Source organism: Panulirus ornatus, chromosome 56 (genome assembly GCF_036320965.1).
Source record: "Panulirus ornatus isolate Po-2019 chromosome 56, ASM3632096v1, whole genome shotgun sequence".
Taxonomy (NCBI): domain Eukaryota; kingdom Metazoa; phylum Arthropoda; class Malacostraca; order Decapoda; family Palinuridae; genus Panulirus; species Panulirus ornatus.
The window spans coordinates 27,513,684-27,540,842 of NC_092279.1; the positions used below are offsets into that span (position 1 = coordinate 27,513,684).

At 41.7% G+C, this 27,159-nt stretch overlaps 1 protein-coding gene across 1 annotated transcript in view; it reads right to left on the bottom strand.

Moving 5' to 3' along the window:
* LOC139766039 (spatacsin) overlaps window positions 1-27,159 on the bottom strand; it is a 526,943-nt gene that overhangs the window by 451,679 nt on the left and 48,105 nt on the right. Inside the window, exons 4-5 of the mRNA XM_071694164.1 lie at window positions 15,517-15,705; window positions 14,998-15,138 (exon numbers count right to left, since the gene is read on the bottom strand). Coding sequence (XP_071550265.1) covers window positions 14,998-15,138; window positions 15,517-15,705 — 330 coding nt within the window. The remainder of the gene's footprint in view (window positions 1-14,997; window positions 15,139-15,516; window positions 15,706-27,159) is intronic.

The window sequence follows — 27,159 nt, forward strand, 5'->3', positions numbered from 1 at the left end:
GATAGTTAGATTGGTCAGAACAGTCACGCTTGTTTCCGGAGAAAGAAGCACTTTTCGGACAGTCCAAAAAGAGATTACGGGAAGAGGCATAGATTTAGTAAGAGGAGCATCGGGGGATGCAGGAATAATAGAGTTGCTTTGTCTATGGGAGAGACAGCTATAGCACCGTCAGAACAAAAAAGTGAGGGAAAGGTAGAGCGACAGAAGTTGTTAGAGATACCCTTAGCTAAAGACCTGAAATACCTATCAGTGGATGACGAGAAGAGGTTATCATACTTTCTTTGAATAACAGATATCGTGCCTGCAATAATTACGGGCTAAAAGCTGAATGGGAGCCAAAGGGAGGGGAGTTTTTCCAAGCCCAATATGCCTGATCCGTTATCTGAATGGCCTCAGAAGAGGAATGGCTGAACCATGGATTGGATGAAGTAGTATTCTTGGAAGAAGAGGGGATAAATGCTTCCATTCCTGCAAGAATAACTTTTGCTATGCATCTGGTGGAGAAAGAAGCATCACCACATAAGAGACAGTAATTCATCCAAGGAAAGTCAGAAATGAAGTTACACAAGTTATTTCAGTCAGCTTTCTTCAGGTGCAAATAATTACACTTAGAAAGGGCTGCTGGAGGGGGAGGTACTGTAAGAATAGATACATTTATGAGACTGTGATCAGATAAAAAACTGGGGGTGTATTTGTGTATTTACAGCAAGATGGACTAGAGGTGAAGAACAAATCCAGAATATCAGAAGAATGGTCACAGCAGTCAGGTATGTGGGTAGGGTGGGAGATACTTTGCTCTAAATCACTGAGACTGGAGAACATGAGGGCTCAATCCCTCCACCATCCATATAGGAGAAATTCAATCATTCCTCATGGTGAAAGTTGATACCTCTGAGGTAGAGGATCTCAGCTTGCAGGTAAGAGGATGTCACAGTCTCATGGCAGGAGTTTAGAAAGTTGAAGAAGGATATGAAATTAGCAGAATTAGGAAAGCAATAGGCAAAACAGAGGATAAGTGTGGTAGTAGGAAGACAGACTTTGATCCACATAGCATCAGGGTTTGGAGACTCAAGGTCCTTGAGGCATGCAACAGGCATGTTTATGTTGGAATAAGCACAAACACCTCCTCTGAACCAGAATCATGAGTGGAGGTTAAAGTCAGATATGAAAAAGGGACGAGTGAGACATCCTTAGACAACTGTGCCTTAGAGAGAAGAAAGATATTATAAGATGGGAAGAAAGAATACTTCCCACATATTCAATGCGTGTCGTAGGAAGCGACTAAAAAGGGAGGAGTGGTGGCTTGGAAATCCTCCCCTCCAGTTATTACTTTTCCAAAAGAGGGAACAGAGAAGGGGGCCAAGTAAGAATTTTCTCTCTAAGGCTCAGTCCTCTGTTCTTAACACTACCTTCCTAATGTAAGAACTGGTGAATGTTTATTTCATATCTACATATCATTTATTATACTTTGTCGCTGTCTCCTGCGTAAACCCGGTAACGCAAAGAAACAGATGAAAGAATGGCCCAACCCACCCACACACATGTATATACATACGCATCCACACACGCACATATACATACCTATACATTTCAATGTATACATATATATACATATATACATACACAGACATATACATATATACACATGTACATAAGTCATACTTGCTGCCTTTATTCATTACGGTCGCCTTACATCCTCGATAAAAACTTTTCACTGCTTCTAACAACTTGCCTCCCACACCATATATTCTTAATACCTTCCACAGAGCATCTCTATCAACTCTATCATATGCCTTCTCTAGATCCATAAATGCAACATACAAATCCATTTGCTTTCTAAGTATTTCTCACATACACATATAGTAGGAAGATTGGGGAGGAGCAGCTTGGTTTCAGAAGTGGTAGAGGATGTGTGGATCAGGCATTTGCTTTGAACAATATATGTGAGAAATACTCAGAAAAGCAAATGGATTTGTATGTAGCATATATGGATCTGGAGAGGGCATATGATAGAGTTGATAGAGATGCTCTGTGGAAGGTATTAAGGATATATGGTGTGGGAGGCAAGTTGTTATAAGCAGTGAAAAGTTCTTATTGAGGATGTAAGGCTTGTGTACCAGTAGGAAGAGAGGAAAGCGATTGGTTCTCAGTGAATGTCAGTTTACGGCAGGGGTGTGTGATGTCTCCATGGTTGTTTAATTTGTCTATGGATGGGGTTGTTAGGGAGGTGAATGCAAGAGTTTTGGAAAAAGGGGCAAGCATGCAGTCTGTTGTGGATGAGAGAGCATGGGAAGAGAGTCAGTTGTTGTTCACTGATGATACAGCGCTGGTGGCTGATTCGGGTGAGAAACTGCAGAAGCTGGTGACTGAGTTTGGTAAAGTGTGTGAAAGAAGAAAGCTGAGAGTAAATGTGAATAAGAGCAAGAATATTAGGTACAGGAGGGTTGAGGGACAAGTCAATTGGGAGGGATAAGTCAATTGGGAGGTAAGTTTGAATGGAGAAAAACTGGAGAAAGTGAAGTGTTTTTGATATCTAGAAGTGGATTTGGCAGCGGATGGAACCATGAAAGCGGAAGTGAGTCGTAGGGTGGGGGATGGGATGAAAGTTCTGGGAGCCTTGAAGAATGTGTGGAAGGCGAGAACGTTATCTCAGAAAGCAAAAATGGGTATGTTTGAAGGAATGGTTGTTCCGACAATGTTATATGGTTGCAAGGAGTGGGCTATAGATACAGTTGTGTGGAGGAGGGTGGATGTGCTGGAAATGAGATATTTGAGGATAATATGTAGTGTGAGGTGGTTTGACCGAGTAGGTAATGAAAGGGTAAGAGAGACGTGTGGTAACAAAAAGAGTGTGGTTGAGAGAGCAGAAGAGGGTGTTTTGAAATTGTTTGGTCACATGGAGAGAATGAGTGAGGAAAGATTGACAGAGAGGATTTATGTGTCAGAGGTGGAGGGAACGAGGAGAAGTGGGAGACCAAACTACAGGTGGAAATACGGAGTGAAAAAGATTTTGTGTGATCGGGGCCTGAACATGCAGGACGGTGAAAGGAGGGCAAGGAATAGAGTGAATTGGAGCGATGTGGTATACCGGGGTTGACGTGCTGTCAGTGGATTGAATCAGGGCATGTGAAGCGTCTGGGGTAAACCATGGAAAGCTGTGTAGGTATGTGTATTTGCGTGTGTGGACGTATGTATATACATGTGTATGGGGGTGGGTAGGGCCATTTCTTTCGTCTGTTTCCTTGTGCTACCTCACAAACGCGGGAGACAGAGACAAAGCAAAATGGGGAGGTGATAACAAGTAGTGGTGATGTTAGAAGGAGATGGAGTGAGTATTTTGAAGGTTTGTTGAGGGTTAGGGAAAATGATTTGGTAATAAAAGCTTTGCGGAAGATGAAAGCAAGTTAGGATATATATATATATATATATATATATATCCCTGGGGATAGGGGAGAAAGAATACTTCCCACGTATTCCCTGCGTGTCGTAGAAGGCGACTAAAAGGGGAGGAAGCGGGGGGCTGGAAATCCTCCCCTCTCAATTTTTTTTAATTTTCCAAAAGAAGGAACAGAGAAGGGGGCCAGGTGAGGATATTCCCTCAGTGGCCCAGTTCTCTGTTCTTAACGCTACCTCGCTAACGCGGGAAATGGCGAATAGTTTGAAAAAAAAAAAAAAAAAAAATATATAAGTAAGATTATTAGTGAAAGAGAAGAGAGAGGCATTTGGACGATTTTTGCAGAGAAAAAATGCAATTGAGTGGGAGATGTATAAAAGAAAGAGACAGGAGGTCAAGAGAAAGGTGCAAGAGGTGAAAAAGAGGGCAAATGAGAGTTGGGGTGAGAGAGTATCATTAAATTTTAGGGAGAATACAAAGATGTTCTGGAAGGAGGTAAATAAAGTGCGTAAGACAAGGGAACAAATGGGAACTTCAGTGAAGGGCGCAAATGGGGAGGTGATAACAAGTAGTGGTGATGTGAGAAGGAGATGGAGTGAGTATTTTGAAGGTTTGTTGAATGTGTTTGATGATAGAGTGGCAGATATAGGGTGTTTTGGTCGAGGTGGTGTGCAAAGTGAGAGGGTTAGGGAAAATGATTTGGTAAACAGAGAAGAGGTAGTAAAAGCTTTGCGGAAGATGAAAGCCAGCAAGGCAGCAGGTTTGGATGGTATTGCAGTGGAATTTATTAAAAAAGGGGGTGACTGTATTATTGACTGGTTGGTAAGGTTATTTAATGTATGTATGACTCATGGTGAGGTGCCTGAGGATTGGCGGAATGCGTGCATAGTGCCACTGTACAAAGGCAAAGGAGATAAGAGTGAGTGCTCAAATTACAAAGGTATAAGTTTGTTGAGTATTCCTGGTAAATTATATGGGAGGGTATTGATTGAGAGGGTGAAGGCATGTACAGAGCATCAGATTGGGAAAGAGCAGTGTGGTTTCAGAAGTGGTAGAGGATGTGTGGATCAGGTGTTTGCTTTGAAGAATGTATGTGAGAAATACTTAGAAAAGCAAATGGATTTGTATGTAGCATTTATGGATCTGGAGAAGGCATATGATAGAGTTGATAAAGATGCTCTGTGGAAAGTATTAAGAATATATGGTGTGGGAGGTAAGTTGTTAGAAGCAGTGAAAAGTTTTTATCGAGGATGTAAGGCATGTGTACGTGTAGGAAGAGAGGAAAGTGATTGGTTCTCAGTGAATGTAGGTTTGTGGCAGGGGTGTGTGATGTCTCCATGGTTGTTTAATTTGTTTATAGATGGGGTTGTTAGGGAGGTGAATGCAAGAGTTTTGGAAAGAGGGGCAAGTATGAAGTCTGTTGGGGATGAGAGAGCTTGGGAAGTGAGTCAGTTGTTGTTCGCTGATGATACAGCGCTGGTGGCTGATTCATGTGAGAAACTGCAGAAGCTGGTGACTGAGTTTGGTAAAGTGTGTGAAAGAAGAAAGTTAAGAGTAAATGTGAATAAGAGCAAGGTTATTAGGTACAGTAGGGTTGAGGGTCAAGTCGATTGGGAGGTAAGTTTGATGGAGAAAAACTGGAGGAAGTAAAGTGTTTTAGATATCTGGCAGTGGATCTGGCAGCGGATGGAACCATGGAAGCGGAAGTGGATCATAGGGTGGGGGAGGGGGCGAAAATCCTGGGAGCCTTGAAGAATGTGTGGAAGTCGAGAACATTATCTCGGAAAGCAAAAATGGGTATGTTTGAAGGAATAGTGGTTCCAACAATGTTGTATGGTTGCGAGGCGTGGGCTATGGATAGAGTTGTGCGCAGGAGGATGGATGTGCTGGAAATGAGATGTTTGAGGACAATGTGTGGTGTGAGGTGGTTTGATCGAGTAAGTAAGGTAAGGGTAAGAGAGATGTGTGGAAATAAAAAGAGCGTGGTTGAGAGAGCAGAAGAGGGTGTTTTGAAATGGTTTGGGCACATGGAGAGAATGAGTGAGGAAAGATTGACCAAGAGGATATATGTGTCGGAGGTGGAGGGAACGAGGAGAAGTGGGAGACCAAATTGGAGGTGGAAAGATGAAGTGAAAAAGATTTTGTGTGATCGGGGCCTGAACATGCAGGAGGGTGAAAGGAGGGCAAGGAATAGAGTGAATTGGAGCGATGTGGTATACCGGGGTTGACGTGCTGTCAGTGGATTGAATCAGGGCATGTGAAGCGTCTGGGGTAAACCATGGAAAGCTGTGTAGGTATGTATATTTGCGTGTATGGACGTATGTATATACATGTGTATGGGGGTGGGTTGGGCCATTTCTTTCGTCTATTTCCTTGCACTACCTCGCAAACGCGAGAGACAGCGACAAAGCAAAAATAAAAAAAACAATGTTATATGGTTGCGAGGCATGAGCTATAGATCGGATTGTGCGAAGGAGGGTGGATGTGTTGGAAATGAGATGTTTGAGGACAATATATGGTGTGACGTGGTTTGATCGAGTAAGTAATGAAAGGGGAAGAGAGATGTGTGGTAATAAAAAGAGTTTGGTTGAGAGATCAGAAGAGGGTGTTTTGAAATGGTTTGGCCACATGGAAAGAGTGAGTGAGAAGAGATTGATAGGGACGATATATGTGTCAGAGGTGGAGGGAACGTGGGGAAGTGGGAGACCAGATTGTAGGTGGAAGGATGGAGTAAAAAAGATTTTGAGCGATTGGGGCTTGAGCATGCAGGAGGGTGAAACCCGTGCAAGGAACAGAGAGAATTGGCACGATGTGGTATACTGGGGTTGATGTGCTGTCAATGGATTGAACCAGGGCAGGTGAAGCATCTGGGGTAAACCATGGAAAGTTTTGTGGAACCTGGATGTGGAAAGGGAGCTGTGGTTTCGGTGCATTATTACATGACAGCTAGACTGAGTGTGAACGAATGTGGCCTTTGTTGTCTTTCCTAGCGCTACCTCGCACACATGAGGGGGGAGGGGGTTGTTATTCTATGTGTGGTGAGGTGGCGATGGGAATGAATAAAGGCAGACAGTATGAATTATGTACATGTGTATATATGTATATGTCTGTGTGTGTATATATATATATATATATATATATATTTTTTTTTTTTTTTTTTTTATACTTTGTCGCTGTCTCCCGCGTTTGCGAGGTAGCGCAAGGAAACAGACGAAAGAAATGGCCCAACCCCCCCCCATACACATGTATATACATACGTCCATACACGCAAATATACATACCTACACAGCTTTCCATGGTTTACCCCAGACGCTTCACATGCCTTGATTCAATCCACTGACAGCACGTCAACCCCGGTATACCACATCGCTCCAATTCACTCTATTCCTTGCCCTCCTTTCACCCTCCTGCATGTTCAGGCCCCGATCACAAAAAATCTTTTTCACTCCATCTTTCCACCTCCAATTTGGTCTCCCTCTTCTCCTCGTTCCCTCCACCTCCGACACATATTTCCTCTTGGTCAATCTTTCCTCACTCATTCTCTCCATGTGCCCAAACCACTTCAAAACACCCTCTTCTGCTCTCTCAACCACGCTCTTTTTATTTCCACACATCTCTCTTACCCTTACGTTACTCACTCGATCAAACCACCTCACACCACACATTGTCCTCAAACATCTCATTTCCAGCACATCCATCCTCCTGCGCACAACTCTATCCATAGCCCACGCCTCGCAACCATACAACATTGTTGGAACCACTATTCCTTCAAACATACCCATTTTTGCTTTCCGAGATAATGTTCTCGACTTCCACACATTCTTCAAGGCCCCCACAATTTTCGCCCCCTCCCCCACCCTATGATCCACTTCCGCTTCCATGGTTCCATCCGCTGCCAGATCCACTCCCAGATATCTAAAACACTTCACTTCCTCCAGTTTTTCTCCATTCAAACTCACCTCCCAATTGACTTGACCCTCAACCCTACTGTACCTAATAACCTTGCTCTTATTCACATTTACTCTTAACTTTCTTCTTCCACACACTTTACCAAACTCAGTCACCAGCTTCTGCAGTTTCTCACATGAATCAGCCACCAGCGCTGTATCATCAGCGAACAACAACTGACTCACTTCCCAAGCTCTCTCATCCCCAACAGACTTCATACTTGCCCCTCTTTCCAAAACTCTTGCATTTACCTCCCTAACAACCCCATCCATAAACAAATTAAACAACCATGGAGACATCACACACCCCTGCCGCAAACCTACATTCACTGAGAACCAATCACTTTCCTCTCTTCCTACACGTACACATGCCTTACATCCTCGATAAAAACTTTTCACTGCTTCTAACAACTTTCCTCCCACACCATATATTCTTAATACCTTCCACAGAGCATCTCTATCAACTGTATCATATGCCTTCTCCAGATCCATAAATGCTACATACAAATCCATTTGCTTTTCTAAGTATTTCTCACATACATTCTTCAAAGCAAACACCTGATCCACACATCCTCTACCACTTCTGAAACCACACTGCTCTTCCCCAATCTGATGCTCTGTACATGCCTTCACCCTCTCAATCAATACCCTCCCATATAATTTACCAGGAATACTCAACAAACTTATACCTCTGTAATTTGAGCACTCACTCTTATCCCCTTTGCCTTTGTACAATGGCACTATGCACGCATTCCGCCAATCCTCAGGCACCTCACCATGAATCATACATACATTAAATAACCTTACCAACCAGTCAACAATACAGTCACCCCCTTTTTTAATAAATTCCACTGCAATACCATCCAAACCTGCTGCCTTGCCGGCTTTCATCTTCCGCAAAGCTTTCACTACCTCTTCTCTGTTTACCAAATCATTTTCCCTAACCCTCTCACTTTGCACACCACCTCGACCAAAACACCCTATATCTGCCACTCTATCATCAAACACATTCAACAAACCTTCAAAATACTCACTCCATCTCCTTCTCACATCACCACTACTTGTTATCACCTCCCCATTTGCGCCCTTCACTGAAGTTCCCATTTGCTCCCTTATACATTTCCTTTTTTCCATAGCCAGAGGTTGAACCATTATGTGACATTCATTTTTTTCCATTCATTTCAAGCTAGAAGTTTCAGTTTTCTAAATTGTTTCTTACATTTTTCATATGTATATATATGTATGTGTGTGTGTGTGTATATGTGCGTGTGTATGTGTGTGTGTGTGTGTGTATGTGTATATGTATATATATATGTATATTATCCCTGGGGATAGGGGTGAAAGAATACTTCCCACGGATTCCTCGCGTGTCGTAGAAAGCGACTAGAGGGGACGGGAGCGGGGGGCCAGAAATCCTCCCCTCCTTGTATTAACTTTCTAAAATGGGAAACAGAAGAAGGAGTCACGCGGGGAGTGCTCATCCTCCTCGAAGGCTCAGAGTGAGGTGCCTAAATGTGTGTGGATGTAACCAAGATGTGAAAAAAGGAGAGATAGGTAGTATGTTTGAGGAAAGGAACCTGGATGTTTTGGCTCTGAGTGAAACGAAGCTCAAGGGTAAAGGGGAAGAGTGGTTTGGGAATGTCTGGGGAGTAAAGTCAGGGGTTAGTGAGAGGACAAGAGCAAGGGAAGGAGTAGCAATACTCCTGAAACAGGAGTTGTGGGAGTATGTGATAGAGTGTAAGAAAGTAAATTCTCGATTAATATGGGTAAAACTGAAAGTTGATGGATAGAGGTGGGTGATTATTGGTGCATATGCACCTGGGCATGAGAAGAAAGATCAAGAGAGGCAAGTGTTTTGGGAGCAGCTGAATGAGTGTGTTAGTGGTTTTGATGCACGAGACCGGGTTATAGTGATGGGTGATTTGAATGCAAAGGTGAGTAATGTGGCAGTTGAGGGAATAATTGGTATACATGGGGTGTTCAGTGTTGTAAATGGAAATGGTGGAGAGCTTGTAGATTTATGTGCTGAAAAAGGACTGATGATTGGGAATACCTGGTTTAAAAAGCAAGATATACATAAGTATACTTATGTAAGTAGGAGAGATGGCCAGAGAGCGTTATTGGATTACGTGTTAATTGACAGGCGTGCGAAAGAGAGACTTTTGGATGTCAATGTGCTGAGAGGTGCAACTGGAGGGATGTCTGATCATTATCTTGTGGAGGCTAAGGTGAAGATCTGTATGGGTTTTCAGAAAAGAAGAGTGAATGTTGGGGTGAAGAGGGTGGTGAGAGTAAGTGAGCTTGAGAAGGAGACCTGTGTGAGGAAGTACCAGGAGAGACTGAGTACAGAATGGAAAAAGGTGAGAACAATGGAAGCAAGGGGAGTGGGGGAGGAATGGGATGTATTTAGGGAATCAGTGATGGATTGCGCAAAAGATGCTTGTGGCATGAGAAGAGTGGGAGGTGGGTTGATTAGAAAGGGTAGTGAGTGGTGGGATGAAGAAGTAAGAGTATTAGTGAAAGAGAAGAGAGAGGCATTTGGACGATTTTTGCAGGGAAAAAATGCAATTGAGTGGGAGATGTATAAAAGAAAGAGACAGGAGGTCAAGAGAAAGGTGCAAGAGGTGAAAAAAAGGGCAAATGAGAGTTGGGGTGAGAGAGTATCATTAAATTTTAGGGAGAATAAAAAGATGTTCTGGAAGGAGGTATATATATATATATATATATATATATATATATATATATATATATATATATATATATATATATATGCATACATTGAGATGTATAGGTATTATATTTGCGTGTGCAGACGTGAATGTATATACATGTGTATGTGGGTGGGTTGGGCCATTCTTTCGTCTGTTTCCTTGCGCTACCTCGCTAACGCAGGAGACAGCAACAAAGCAAAATAAAATAAAAAATAAAATATCAAATATATATATATATGAGAAGCGCAGGAGGTGGGCAGATCAGAAAGAGTAGTGAGTGATGGGATGAAGAAGTAAGATTATTTGTGAAAGAGAAGAGAGAGACATTTGGACAGTTTTTGCAGGGAAATAATGCAAATGACTCGGAGATGTATAAAAGAAAGAGGCAGTTGGTCAAGAGAAAGGTGCAAAAGGTGAAAATGAGGGCAAATGATAGTTGGGGTGAGAGAATGTCATTAAATTTTAGGGAGAATACAAAGATGTTTTGGAAGGAGGTAAATAAAGTGCGTACGACAAGGGAACAAATGGGAACTTCAGTGAAGGGGGCTAATGGGGAGGTGATAACAAGGAGTGGTGATGTGAGAAGGAGATGGAGTGAGTATTTTGAAGGTTTGTTGAATGTGTTTGATGAAATAGTGGCAGATATAGGGTGTTTTGGTCGAGGTGGTGTGAAAAGTGAGAGGGTTAGGGAAAATGCTTTGGTAAATAGAGAAGAGGTAGTAAAGTAGTAAAACCTTTGCGGAAGATGAAAGCCGGCAAGGCAGCAGGTTTGGATGGTATTGCAGTAGAACTTATTAAAAAAGGTGTCGACTGTATTGTTGACTGGTTGGTAAAGTTATTTATGTATGTCTCATGGTAAGGTGCCTGAGGATTGGCGGAATGCTTGCATAGTGCCATTGTACAAAGGCAAAGGGGATAAAAGTGAGTGCTCAAATTACAGCAGTATAAGTTTGTTGAGTATTCCTGGGAAATTATATGGGAGGGTATTGATTGAGAGGGGTGAAGGCATGTACAGAGCATCAGACTGGGGAAGTGCAGTGTGGTTTCAGAAGTGGTAAAGGATGTGTGGATCAGGTGTTTGCTTTGAATAATATATACATACATACATACGCAAATATACATACCTATACATCTCAATGTACACATATATATACACGCAGACATATACATATATACACACGTACATAATTCATACTGTCTGCCTTTATTCATTCCCATCGCCACCTAGCCACACATGGAATAACAACCCCCTCCCCCATCATGTGCGCGAGGTAGCACACATGAGGGGGGAAATGTGAGAAATACTTAGAAAAACAAATGGATTTGTATGTAGCAGTTATGGATCTGGAGAAGGCATATGATAGAGTTGATAGAGATGCTCTAAGGAAGGAATTAAGAATATATGGTGTAGGAGGCAAGTTGTTAGAAGCAGTGAAAAGTTTTTATCGAGGTTGTAAGGCATGTGTATGTGTAGGAAGAGAGGAAAGTGATTGGTTCTCAGTGAATGTAGGTTTGCGGCAGGAGTGTGTGATGTCTCCATGGTTGTTAAATTTGTTTATGGATGGGGTTGTTAGGGAGGTGAATGCAAGAGTTTTGGAAAGAGGGGCAAGTATGCAGTCTCTTGTGGATGAGAGAGCTTGGGAAGTGAGTCAGTTATTGTTCGCTGATGATACAGCGCTGGTGGCTGATTCATGTGAGAAATGCAGAAGCTGGTGACTGAGTTTGGTAAAGTGTGTGAAAGAAGAAAGTTGAGAGTAAATGTGAATAAGAGCAAGGTTATTAGGTACAGTAGGGTTGAGGGACAAGTCAATTGGGAGGTAAGTTTGAATGGAGAAAAACTGGAGGAAGTGAAGTGTTTTAGATATCTGGGAGTGGATTTGGCAGCGGATGGAACCATGGAAGCGGAGTGAATCATAGGGTGGGGGAGGGGGTGAAAATTCTGGGAGCCTTGAAGAATGTGTGGAAGTCGAGAACATTATCTCGGAAAGCAAAAATGGGTATGTTTGAAGGAATAGTGGTTCCAACAATTTCGTATGGTTGTGAGGCGTGGGGTATGGATAGAGTTGTGCACAGGAGGGTGGATGTGCTGGAAATAAGATGTTTGAGGACAATGTGTAGTGTGAGATGGCTTGATCGAGTAAGTAATAATAGGGTAAGAGAGATTTGTGGTAATAAAAAGAGTGTGGTTGAGATAGCAGAAGACGATGTTTTGAAATGGTTTGGTCACATGGAGAGAATGAGTGAGGAAAGATTGACCAAGAGGATATATGTGTCAGAGGTGGAGGGAACGAGGAGAAGTGGGAGACCAAACTGGAGGTGGAAAGATGGAGTGAAGAAGATTTTGAGTGATCGGGGCCTCAACATGCAGGAGGGTGAAAGGCTTGCAAGGTATACAGTGAATTGGAACGATGTGGTATACCGGGGTCGACGTGCTGTCAATGGATTGAGCCAGGGCATGTGAGACGTCTGTGGTGAACCATGGAAAGTTCTGTGGGGCCTGGATGTGGGAGGGGAGCTGTGGTTTCAGTGCATTATTACGTGACAGCTAGAGACTGAGTGTGAACAAATGGGGGCTTTGTTGTCTTTTCCTAGCACTACCTCGCACACATGAGGGGGGAGGGGGTTGTTATTTCATGTGTGGCAAGGTGGCGATGGGAATGAATAAAGGCAGACAGTATGAATGATGTACATGTGTATATATATGTATATGTCTATGTGTCTATATATGTATACCTTGAGATGCATAGGTATGTATATTTGCGTGTGTGGACGTGTATGTATATACATGTGTATGTGGGTGGGTTGGCCCATTCTTTCGTCTGTTTCCTTGCGCTACCTCGCTAACGTGGGAGACAGCGACAAAGCAAAATGAATAAAAAATAAATATAAAACTAAACATCTGGTGCTCAACTGGGAAGAGGTTACTAGAGAGACCACGAATTTTGGTATAGTGGATAGAAAAAGAAAGAGGTCTCACAGAGAGGGAAAGGTCGTGGGAGGGGCTGGTACTACTACTGACGGAGCCCTCCTTCTCAATGGCAGTAGTCAGGTGATGTGCAGCAGAGGTGTGTGATGTCACCTTGGCTGTTTAATTTGTTTATGGATAAAGTGGTGAGCATGCAGTCTGTATGGGCTTAGGGGGCCTAAGAAGTGAGTTAATTATTGTTTGCTGATGACACAGCACTGGTAGCAGGTTCAAGTAGACACCGCAGAAGTATGTATCTGAGTTTGGCAGAGTGTAAGAGAGAAGGAGGTTGAGAGTAAATGTGTATAAAGGCAAGGTTTATAAGTTTAGCTAGGCAGTGGAACAGGTTAGTTAAGTTAATAGTTTAAAAGTATAAATATGTCTCTGAGTTTGGGAGAGTGTAAGGAAGAAGAAAGTTGAGAGTAAATGTGTATAAGGGCAACATTACTAGATTTAGCAGAGTAGAGGAACAGGTTAGTTGGGCTAATAATCTGAACAGAGAAAATCTGAAGTGAAATGTTTTATATTACAAGGAGTGGACATGGCAGGGAATGGAACCATATAAGTGGAAGTGAGTCATCAGGTTGGTGAGGGGGTGAAGGATTTAAGGAGGAGGGTGGATGTGATAGAAATGAAATGTTTAAGGACAGTATGTGGTGTGAGATAGTCTAATTAAGTAAGTAATAAAAGTATAGGAGAGATGTGTGGTAACAGAAAAGTCTGCTTGAGAGAGCTAAAGGAGGTATGTTGAAATGGTGTGGACGTAAGAAGAGAATGAGGGAGAAGAGGTTGACAAAGAGGATATATGTGTCAGAATTCAAAGGGAAAAGGTAAAGGGGAAGACCAAATTGTAGCTGGAAGGATGGAGTGAAAAATATTTTAAGTGCTCAGGGCCTGAACAGGGAGGAGACAGAAAGGTGTGCAAGGGACAGAGTGAATTGGAGTTATGTGGTATACAAGGGGCAATGTGCTGTAAAAGGAGTGAATCAGGATAAATGAGGCAGCTGGAAAACCAAAGAAAGTTCTGTAGGGCCTAGTTGTGGACAGGGAGCTTTGCACATGGTGCATTACACATGTCAGTTAGAGAATGAATGTGAGTGAATGGGGCCTTTCTTCACCTGTTCCTGGCACTAACTCGTTAATGATGGAAACAGTGAACAGTAAGAAAGAAAGAATCTGGATATTCAACACAGTTCACGAGCAAACTAAATCCTAAATGGAGCTTCAATTGTTATAAGGCATCTCTTTGAAACAAGCATTTTTGGGGATTTTAATTTTTGTAACAGCCACTTAACCAAATTTACCATTGTCCAAAAAAGTTGGTTACATTATGTAAGAGCATTACTGTAATACCTTTATCCTTTTAGCAGGGTTCCCTAAAACATGGCTGAACTGGCTAGAGCAAGTTAATCAAAAAGACATCAAATGAATCCAAACAAGTAATAGGAATAAGTAACATTCTGTTCTCTGAATTTTAGAAAAAGTTACTTTCACCTGGAATTCTGTTTCACTAACATTCATTACACTAAATTTTCAAATATGAACTCTGAACAAGAACAATAGTTGTCTTTAAGAAAAAGGGTTAAAAACCAATATAAGTAAAGAGAGAGAGAGGAAAGATACCCTAACAGCTTAGAAGGAATTGGGAATTTTTTTTTACAACTACTAAGGAGCTCTAAAGCCAAAACGAATTTCATTTTGTATTACATTTTGTATAACAACTTGACGAATAAAGTATCTTATCTTATCTTATCTTAAACAATATACACAGTAAAGTTCATTTCATACCCTGACCAAAGCTAAAAGCATCACGGACATTCATGTACCTCAAAAATTATGCATCACCCATGTGCATCTGAAGCATTTACATCTCTGAACTCATGAAATCAGGAATGTCATTTTCACCACTTCACTCCAAGTATCCATCAGCAGTCACAAAAATCACAACACTACTGAAAGCATTCAAGACATGATATTTACCAATGTCTCCATCAACAATTTGACAAAAGACAGTAAGCAATGTATCTGACAGCCCCAGGGAGAGCTCTGCGATTCTTGATGGTTGGAAATTTGTGGGCCATATTACTTGATGGAGAGTTACTCGAGTCCTGCTTACTCCACCTTCAAAAGAAAAAATAAAATCTGATTCTACAAGAATATAAAACCTTTTAAGCTGTCTTCCACTATCTGTAGGTGGCACTTCTCAAGAAAAATGGTTTTCTGAAGTGACTAGCACTGTAAATATAAGAAATATCCTGACAACACTGCTTAGCATTAAAATTAAACTGGAGATGTAGATATAAGAAATAACATCCTGACAACACTGCTTAGCACTAAAATTAAAGAGGAGATCTAAAGTTTTATTGTGCATTAAGCTTCTATGGCAGGTTGGCATTGCTTAAATACTTTCTGAAACTAAAATTATGATGAAAAGGTACTATCTGAATGTACATGAATGATACTGATAGAAATCTTTACAAAGGTAACATTTCTTCTCACCTTTCTTGCCTAAAGATGCCCGATGCCTAAAATTTGTTACATACAGATGCCTTTCTGAGTCCGCCAGTGCTATTGTGTCACCAGTTGAAGAACAAGCAAGAGAGCCCCATTCTATGAACTCAGAACCCATCCGCTGCAGACCAAGGCTTATGATACCTATCAATTTACATGTGTTGGCTTCATATTCATCTAATATCTTAGTTAAGGAGAAATCTTGATGAAGAGAAACAATATCCATAAGAATGAAATGGTGACTGCCTCATTCTTTTTTATGATAAAATGCCTTAGCAAGAGTCCAGAGAATAACTCAAGAAGTTTGATACAGAGCATGAAAGTGTGCATAGGCAAATGTAAATATGAGTAAAATAATGACGTGAAACCAGGAGATGAGAAAGAAGGGTTTGATATCAACTCTGAATGGGGAGGACCTGGAGGGCTTTATGCAGGCAAAATTGAGTTGTAGGGTGGGGGAGGCAGGAGAAGCAATTGTAACTGGGTATAAAAAAAATTTGTCTTTCCCACCTATGCAAGGTAACATAGAGAACAAATACAGAGTGGCTTCATTTGCACACATACTTTTTCTAGCTATGTATCATCCAATCAAACCTGGGCCTAACATCCAAAGCTAAACCCCTAAGACTAACTCATATTTGCCCTAACCATTTCATATGCCCGGGTTCAGCTCAATGACAGAATGTCAGCCCCATACACCACATCAATTCAATTAATTCTCCAATGCACACCACCCACCCTTCTGAAAATTCAGTTTCAGATATCTCAAAGTCTCATTCACTCCATCTTTCTATGTCCTCCACTTTCCCCCTTTGCTTCTCCTGGGGGAGGCAGGAGAAGCAATTGTAACTGGGTATAAAAAAAATTTTGTCTTTCCCACTTAATCATGGTAGCATAGAGAACAAATACAGAGTGGCTTCATTTGCACACATACTTTTTCTAGCTATGTATAATCCAATCAAATCAGGGCCTAACATCCAAAGCTAAACCCCTACGACTAACTCATATTTGCCCTAACCATTTCATATGCCTTGGTTCAGCTCAATGACAGAATGTCAGCCCCATACACCACATCAATTCAATCGATTCTCTAATGCATACCGCTCACCCTTCTGAATATTCAGTTTCAGATATCTCAAAGTCTCATTCACTCCATCTTTCTATGTCCTCCATTTTCACCCTTTCCCTTACCCTATCCACATGAAATTCCTCTTAATCATGCTTTTCTTTATCATCCTTACCATGTGTCTAAATCACACTTCCCTTTTTACCACACCTCTTTTACACCATCATTTTTTATGGGATCAACATGGTTCACAGCACCTATAATCCTTATTCATTTCATTTACAACATATCAATATTTTTTAAGGTCCAAGACTCCCAAGACTCACATTCATAAAACACTGTATAAACTATTAAACTACTGCACTTTCAAACGGCCATCTCTGCTTTTTCAGAGAGTGATCCATCTTTTCTTGCACTAATTAACCCTCTATCCTCTCAACAGCTTTATGTCCACTCTTATACAACCCTCTTTTTTTTTACGTTGTATAACATTCTTAACCATAAAGAATGAGAAATTAAAAATATAAAAGTAAATTCACCAATATAAAGTTCACATTTAAATTGTTGCGCCATCAGTATTATATACAACAGTGAACAGTGTTGCCACAAGGCTTGTTTTATTGTGATTTTTTCTATCTTATGCATTCATTGTCATTTTGTTATCTTTTTATTATCATTCTTTTGCTTTGTCGCTGTCTCCCGCATTAGCGAGGTAGCGCAAGCAAACAGACGAAAGAATGGCCTAACCCACCCACATACACATGTAAATACATACACGTCCACACACAGCACATATTTTTTTTTTTCTTTTTTTTGCTTTGTCGCTGTCTCTCGCGTTTGCGAGGTAGCGCAAGGAAACAGACGAAAGAAATGGCCCAACCCACCCCCATACACATGTATATACATACGTCCACACACGCAAATATACATACCTACACAGCTTTCCATGGTTTACCCCAGACGCTTCACATGCCCTGATTCAATCCACTGACAGCACGTCAACCCCGGTATACCACATCGCTCCAATTCACTCTATTCCTTGCCCTCCTTTCACCCTCCTGCATGTTCAGGCCCCGATCACTCAAAATCTTTTTCACTCCATCTTTCCACCTCCAATTTGGTCTCCCACTTCTCCTCGTTCCCTCCACCTCTGACACATATATCCTCTTGGTCAATCTTTCCTCACTCATTCTCTCCATGTGACCAAACCATTTCAAAACACCCTCTTCTGCTCTCTCAACCACACTCTTTTTATTACCACACATCTCTCTTACCCTATTATTACTTACTCGATCAAACCACCTCACACCACATATTGTCCTCAAACATCTCATTTCCAGCACATCCACCCTCCTGTGCACAACTCTATCCATAGCCCATGCCTCGCAACCATGGAACCTTGGAACCACTATTCCTTCAAACATACCCATTTTTGCTTTCCAAGATAATGTTCTCGACTTCCACAAATTCTTCAAGGCTCCCAGAACTTTCGCCCCCTCCCCCACACTATGATTCACTTCCGCTTCCATGGTTCCATCCGCTGCCAAATCCACTCCCAGATATCTAAAACACTTCACTTCCTCCAGTTTTTCTCCATTCAAACTTACCTCCCAAATGACTTGACCCTCAACCCTACTGTACCTAATAACCTTACTCTTATTCACATTTACTCTCAACTTTCTTCTTTCACACACTTTACCAAACTTGGTCACTAGCTTCTGCAGTTTCTCACATGAATCAGCCACCAGCGCTGTATCATCAGCGAACAACAACTGACTCACTTCCCAAGCTCTCTCATCCACAAGAGACTGCATACTTGCCCATCTTTCCAAAACTCTTGCATTCACCTCCATAACAACCCCATCCATAAACAAATTAAACAACCATGGAGACATCACACACACCCCTGCCCCAAACCTACATTCACTAAGAACCAATCACTTTCCTCTCTTCCTACACGTACACATGCCTTACATCCTCAATAAAAACTTTTCACTGCTTCTAACAACTTGCCTCCTTTACCACAGAGCATCTCTATCAACTCTATCATATGCCTTCTCCAGATCCATAAATGCTACATACAAATCCATTTGCTTTTCTAAGTATTTCTCACATACATTCTTCAAAGCAAATACCTGATCCACAAATGCTCTACCACTTCTGAAACTACACTGCTCTTCCCCAATCTGATGCTCTGTACATGCCTTCACCCTCTCTATCAATACCCTCCCATATAATTTACCAGGAATACTCAACAAACTTATACCACTGTAATTTGAGCACTCACTCTTATCCCCTTTGCCTTTGTACAATGGCACTATGCAAGCATTCCACCAATCCTCAGGCACCTCACCATGAATCATACATACATTAAATAACCTTACCAACCAGTCAACAATACAGTCACCCCCTTTTTTAATAAATTCCACTGCAATACCATCCAACCCCACTGCCTTGCCGGCTTTCATATTCCGCAAAGCTTTTACTACCTCTTCTCTGTTTACCAAATCATTTTCCCTAACCCTCTCACTTTGCACACCACCTCGACCAAAACACCCTTTATCTACCACTCTATCATCAAACATATTCAAAAAACCTTCAAAATACTCACTCCATCTCCTTCTCACATCACCACTACTTGTTATCACCTCCCCATTAGCCCCCTTCACTGAAGTTCCCATTTGTTCCCTTGTCTTACATACTTTATTTACCTCCTTCCAAAACATCTTTTTATTCCCCTTAAAATATAATCATACTCTCTCACCACAACTCTCATTTGCCCTCTTTTTCACCTCTTGCACCTTTCTTTTGACCTCCTGCCTCTTTCTTTTATATATCTCCCACTCATTTGCATTATTTCCCTGTAAAAAATCATCCAAATGCCTCTCTCTTCTCTTTCACTAATAATCTTACTTCATCCCACCACTCACTACCCTTTCTAATCTGCCCACCTCACACATTTCTCATGCCACAAGCATCTTTTGCGCAAGCCATAACTGCTTCCATAAATACATCCCATTCTGCCCCCACTCCCCTTATCTCCTTTGTTCTCACCTTTTTCCTTTCTGTACACAGTCTCTCCTAGTACTTCCTCGCACAAGTCTCCTTCCCAAGCTCACTTACTCTCACCACTCTCTTCACCCCAACATTCACTCTTCTTTTCTGAAAACCTCTACAAATCTTCACCTTCGCCTCCACAAGATAATGATCAGACATCCCTCCACTTGCACCTCTCAGCACATTAACATCCAAAAGTCCCTCTTTTGCTTGCCTATCAATTAACGCATAATCCAATAATGCTCTCTGGCCATCTCTCCTACTTACATATGTATACTTATGAATATCTCTCTTTTTAAACCAGGTAGTCCCAATCACCAGTCCTTTTTCAGCACATAAATCTACAAGCTCTTCACCATTTCCATTTACAACATTGAACACCCCATGTACATGAATGATTCTCTTAACTGCCACATTACTCACCTTTGCATTCAAATCACCCATCACTATAACCCGGTCTCATGCATCAAAACTACTGACACACTCACTCAGCTGCCTCCAAAACACTTGCCTCTCATGATCTTTTTTCTCATTCCCAGGTGCATATGCACCAATAATCACCCATCTCTCTCCATCAACTTTCAGTTTTACCCATATCAATCTAGAGTTTACTTTCTTACACTCTATCACATACTCCCACCACTCCTGTTTCAGGAGTAGTGCTACTCCTTCCCTTGCTCTTGTCCTCTCACTAACCCCTGACTTTAATCCCAAGACATTCCCAAGCCACTCTCCCCCTTTACCCTTGAGCTTCGTTTCACTCAGAGCCAAAACATCCAGGTATCTTTCCTCAAACATACTACTTATCTCTCCTTTTTTCTCATCTTGGTTACATCAATACACATTTAGACACCCCAGTCTGAGCCTTTGAGGAGGATGAGCACTCCCTGCGTGACTCCTTCTGTTTCCTTGTTAGAAAGTTGAAATACGAGGGGAAGATTTCTATACCCCGCTATACATATTCATTTATTCATATATCTATTATACTTTGTCGCTGTCTCCTGTGTTTGTGAGGTAGCACAAGGAAACAGACGAAAGAATGGCCCAACCCACCCACATACACATGTATATACATAAACGCCAACACACGCACATATAAATAGCTATACATTTGAACATATACATACACATACATAAACAGATAATTACATATATACATCTGTACATACTCATACATGCTACCTTCATCCATTCCCACCACCACGCCGCCACACATGAAATGGTACCCACCTCCCCCTGCGTGCATGCGAGGTAGCGCTAGGAAAAGACAACAAAGGCCACATTCGTTCATACTCAGTCTCTAGCTGTCATGTATAATGCACCATAACCACAACTCCCTTTCCACATCCAGGCCCCAAAAAACTTTCCATGGTTTACCCCAAATGCTTTACATGCCTTGGTTCAATCCATTGACAGTATGTTCACCCCGGTATACCACATTGTTCCAATTCACTCTGTTCCTTGCATGCCTTTCACCTTCCTGTATGTTCAGGCCCTGATCGCTCAAAATCTTTTTTGCTCCATCCTTCCACCTCCAATTTGGTCTCCCATTTCTTCTCATTCCCTCTACCTCCGACACATATATCCTCTTTGTCAATCTTACTTCACTCATTCTCTCCATGTGATCAAACCATTTCAATACACTCTCCTCTGCTCTCTCAACCGCACTCATTTCAATACCACTCATCCCTCTTACCCTCTCATTACTTACTTGATCAAACCGCTTCACACCACATATCGTCCTCAAACATCTCATTTCTAGCACATCCACTCTCCTCCACAGAACCCTATCTATAGCCCATGCCTCACAACCATATAACATTGATGGTACCACTATTCCTTCAAACATACCAATTTTTGCTCTCCGAGATAACGTCCTCGCGTTCCACACATTATTCAACGCTCCCAGAACCTTTGCCCCCTCCCAAACCCTGTGACTCTTTTCTGCTTCCATGGTTCAATCTGCTGCCAAATCCACTCCCAGATATCAAAAGCACTTCACTTCCTCCAGTTTTTCTCCATTTAAACTTACCTTCCAATTTACTTGCCCCTCAACCCTACTGAACCTAATAACCTTGCTCTTATTCACATTTACTCTCAGCTTTCTACTTTCACACACTTTACCAAACTCAATAACTAACTTCTGCAGTTTCTCATCCGAATCAGCCATCTATGCTGTATCATCAGCGAACAACAACTGACTCACTTCCCAAGCCTTCTCATCCACAACAGACTGCATACTTGCCCCTCTCTCCAGAACTCTTGCATTCACCTCTCTAAACAGCCCATCCAAAACAAATTAAACAACCAAGGAGACATCACGCACCCCTGCCACAAACCGACATTCACTGTTAACCAATCACTTTACCCTCTTCCTACCCATACACATGCCTTACATCCTCGATATAAACTTTTCACTGCTTCTAGCAACTTACCTCCCACACCATATACTCTTGAGACCTTCCACAGAGCATCTCTATCAACTCTATCATATGCCTTCTCCAAATCTATAAATGCTACACACAAATCCATCTGTGTTTCTTATCAACTCTATAATATGCCTTCTTCAAATCTATAAATGCTACCATACAATTCCATCTGTTTTTCTAAGTATTTCTCACATCCATTCTTCAAAGCAAACACCTGATCCCTATCCCTGGGGATAGGGAAGAAAGAATACTTTCCATGAATTCCCCACGTGTTGTAGAAGGCAACTAAAGGGGACAGGAGCGGGGGGTGGGGGGGTTAGAAACCCTCCCCTCCTTGTATTTCATCTTTCTAAACGGGGAAACAGAAAAAGGAGTCATGCAGGGAGTGCTCATCCTCCTTGAAGGTTCAGATTGGGGTGTCTAAATGTGAGTGGATATAACCAAGATGAGAAAAAAAGGAGAAATAGGTAGTATGTTCGAGGAAAGGAACCTGAATGTTTTGGCACTGAGTGAAACAAAGCTCAAGGGTAAAGGGGAAGAGTGGTTTGGGAATGTCTTGGCAGTAAAGTCAGGGGTTAGTGAGACGATAAGAGCAAAGGAAGGAGTAGCACTACTCCTGAAGCAGGAGTTGTGGGAGTATGTGATAGTGTAAGAAAGTAAACTCTAGATTGATATGGGTAAAACTGAAAGTGGATGGAGAGAGATAGGTGATTATTGGTGCCTATGCACCTGGTCATGTGAAGAAAGATCATGAAAGGCAGGTGTTTTGGGAGCAGCTGAGTGAGTGTGTTACCAGTTTTGATGCACAAGACCAGGTTATAGTGATGGGTGATTTGAATGCAAAGGTGAGTAATGTGGCAGTTGAGGGTATAATTGGTGTATATGGGGTGTTCAGTGTTGTAAATGGAAATGGTGAAGAGCTTGTAGATTTGTGTGCTGAAAAAGGACTGGTGATTGGGAATACCTGGTTTAAAAGAGAGATATACATAAGTATACTTATGTAAGTAGGAGAAATGGCTAGAGAGCGTTATTGGATTACGTGTTAATTGATAGGCAAATGAAAGCAAGACTTTTGGATGTAATATGCTGAGAGGGGCAACTGGAGGGATATCTGATCATTATCTTGTGGAGGCAAAGGTGATATGTAGAGGTTTTCAGAAAAGAAGAGAGAATGTTGGGGTGAAGAGAGTGGTGAGAATAAGTGAGCTTGGAAAGATTTGTGTGAGGAAGTACCAGGAGAGATTGAAAGCAGAATGGAAAAAGTTGACAGGAAGCAGTGATGGCTTGCGCAAAACATTCCTATAGCATGAGAAAGGTGGGAGGTGGGAGGTGGGCAGATTAGAAAGGGTAGTAATTGGTGGGATGTAGAAGTAAGATAGTTAGTGAAAGAGAAGAGAGTGGCATTTGGACAATTTTTGCAGGGAAATAGTGCAAATGACTGGGATATGTATAAAAGAAAGACGCAAGAGGTGAAGAAAAAATGTTTGAGGTGAGAAAGAGGGCAAATGAGAGATGGGGTGAGAGAGTATCATTAAATTTTAGGGAGAATAAAAAGATGTTTTGGAAGGAGGTAAACAAAAAGTGTAAGACAAGAAAACAAATGGGAACATCAGTGAAGGGGGCTAATGGGGAAGTAATAACAAGAAGTGATGAAGTGAGAGGGAGATGGAGTGAGTATTTTGAAGGTCTGTTGAATGTGTTTGATGATAGAGTATCAGATATAGGGTGTTTTGGTCAAGGAGGTGTGTGAAGTGAGAGGGTCAGGGAGAATGATTTCGTAAACAGAGAAGAGGTGGTAAAAGCTTTGCGGAAGATGAAAGCCGGCAAGATGGCGGGTTTGGATGGTATTGCAGTGGAATCTATTAAAAGAGGGGGTGCCTGTGTTGTTGACTGGTTGGTGAGGATATTCAATACATGTATGGTTCATGGTGAAGTGCCTGAGAACTGGTGGAATGCATGTATAGTGCCACTGTACAAAGGCAAAGGAGATAAAGCCAAGTGTTCAAATACAGAGGTTTGTTGAGTATTCCTGGGAAATTATATGGAAGGGTATTGAGGGTCAAGGCATGTAAAGAGCATCAGACTGAGGAGGAACAGTGTGGTTTCAGAAGTGGTAGAGGATGTGTGGATCAGGTGTTTGCTTTGAAGAATGTATGTGAGAAATACTTTTCTTAGAAGAACAGATGGATTTGTCTGTAGCATTTATGGATCTGGAGAAAGCATATGATAAGAGTTGATAACGATGCTCTATGGAAGGTATTAAGAGTATATGGTGTGGGTAGTAAGCTGCTAGAAGCAGTGAAAAGTTCTTATTGAGGATGTAAAGCATGTGTACAAGAAGGAAGAGAAAAAAGTGATTGGTTCTCAGTGAATGTTGGTTCGTGGCAAGGGTGTGTGGTGTCTCCATGGTTGTTTAATTTGTTTATGGATGGGGTGGTTAGGGAGGTGAATGCAAGAGTTTTGGAGAGAGGGACAAAATTTGCAGTCTGTTGTGGATGAGAGGGCTTGGGAAGTGAGTCAGTTGTTGTTCACTGATAATACAGCACTAGTGGCTGATTCGGGTGAGAAACTGTAGAAGTTGGTGACTGAGTTTGGTAAAGTGTGTGAAAGAAGAAAGCTGAGAGTAAATGTGAATATGAGGAAGGTTATTAGGTTCAGTATGGTTAAGACATCTGTATGGTTTTAGACATCTGGGAGTGGATTTGGCAGTGGATGGAACCATGGAAGTGGAAGTAAGTCACAGGTTGGGGGAGGTGCCAAAGGTTCTGGGAGTGTTGAAGGTGAGAACATTATCTCGGAGAGCAAAACTGGGAGTGTTAGAGGGAATAGTGGTTCCAACAATACTATATGGTTGTGAAGCATGGGCGCTAGTTAGGGTTATGTGGAGGAGGGTAGATGTGTTGGAAATGAGATGTCTGAGGACAATATACGGTGTGAGGTGGTTTGATCAAGTAAGTAATGAGAGGGTAAGAGAGATGTGTGGTAATAAAAAGAGTGTGGTTGAGAGAGCAGAAGAGGGTGTATTGAAATGGTTTGGTCACATGGAGAGAATCAGTGAGGAATGATTGACAAAGAGGATATATGTGTCAGAAGTGGCAGGAACGAGGGGAATTGGGAGACCAAATTGGAGGTGGAAGGATGGAGTGAAAAAGATTTTGAGCGATCAGGGCCTGAACATACAGGAGGGTGAAAGGCATGCACGGAATGGAGTGAAATGGAACGATGTGGTATACCGGGGTCGATGTGCTGTCAATGGAATGAACCAGGGCATGTGAAGTGTCTGGGTTAAACCATGGAAAGTTTTGTGGGGCCTGGATGTGGAAAGGGAGCTGTGGTTTCAGTGCATTACACATGACAGCTAGAGACTGAGTGTGAACGATTGTGGTCTTTGTTGTCTTTTCCTAATGCTACCTCGTGTGCGTGCGGGGGAGGGAGTTGTCATTTCATGTGTGGTGGGGTGGCAACAAGAATGGATGAAGGCAGCAAGTATGAATATGTACATGTTTATATATGTATATGTCTGTGTATGTATATGTATATATACGTTGAAATGTATAGGTATGTATATGTGCGTGTGTGGGCGTTATGTATACACATGTGTATGTGGGTGGGTTGAACCATTCTTTCATCTGTTTCCTTGCTCTATCTCGCTAACATGGGAGACAGTGACTAAGTATGATGAATATTAAAAAGAATATATCAAAAAGCCAAGGTGACATCACACAGCCCTCCCTTACACCTACATGTACCCCAAAACTTTCAGTCAGCTCACCATCCACTCTTACGCATGCATTTACTCCTCTATGGAAGGCTTTTATCCCATCCAACAGTTTTCCCCTATGCCATATATCCTTAAAACATCTCTCGAAGCATTCCAATAGACTCTGTCATACACCTTCTCCAAATCCATGAGCTGCATACTTCTTACCTTTTGCCAAATTCTTTTCCATGGTTATCTTTACAACAAAAATCTGATCCACACATCCCCTATCTTTCCTAAAACCCCTTTGCATTCAGTCACTTCCATCTCTCTGTCAATCAAAATTCTTGCATACACTTTTCCTTACTTAACAGACTAATTCCCTATAATTGCTACATATATCCTGTGTACCTTTTCCTTTGAATAAAGGAACAATATCTTTCACCCAATGCTTTGGCACAACCTTATGTTTCCATGCTAAATTACAAAAAAGATGCATTAACTATATTACACTTTCTCCTCCATAATTCAACATTTCAGCCATAATCCCATCCACTCCAGATGCCTTTCCTACCTTCAGCCTCATTATTGCCCTTCTTACCATTGTCTTTGCTACAGGGCCCTGCACTTGTATCCTCTTCCTTCCCTCCACCATACTGATGAATGTAACAACTGCTGCCTCCCCTTCTCCCACATTCATCAGTACTTCAAAATACTCTTTCCATCTTCCTTTCTTTTCCTCCTTTTGATTCAGCAATTCCCCTTCCTTGCTTTTCACAACATTTCCACTATTACATCCACCTCTTTTCTTTTTTTACCTCCTTCCAGTATAGTTTCTTATTTTCCCCAAACTCTTCACTTGACTTTCTTAAAAGATCTTCATCTACCCTCTCTTTGCTTTCCTCTATCAGCTTCTTAACATTCCGCTTACACATTTTGCATTCTTCCGTCCTTTGTTGAACTTCCACTGGTACATTCCTATTAAGCAATCTACCATTATGCCTTTTTCTTCTCGTTCACAGCGATCTCTTCTACCCACCATGCATTGCCCTTTTTATTCCTGTATCTCACTATCTTGTATCCAACCGCTGATTCTACAACCTTTACTGGTATTTCTCTAAATATTTTAAACACCTCATTCTCACATGACTGCATTCCTACACTCACTGCACTTCCATCTAAGCTTTCAGTTACTTTCCTTCATACTCCTTCTATTTTTCTTAATTCATCTTCTCGCTTGCCAACACTTTTACCTCTCTATTCTTCCTGCTCCTCATTCCCACAAGAACTGTGAAATGGTCAGAGTCTCCAAAGAATCCTCTCACAACTCTAACATCCAGCACAGCCTCTCTCAATCTTTCATCCAATGTCACATTGTC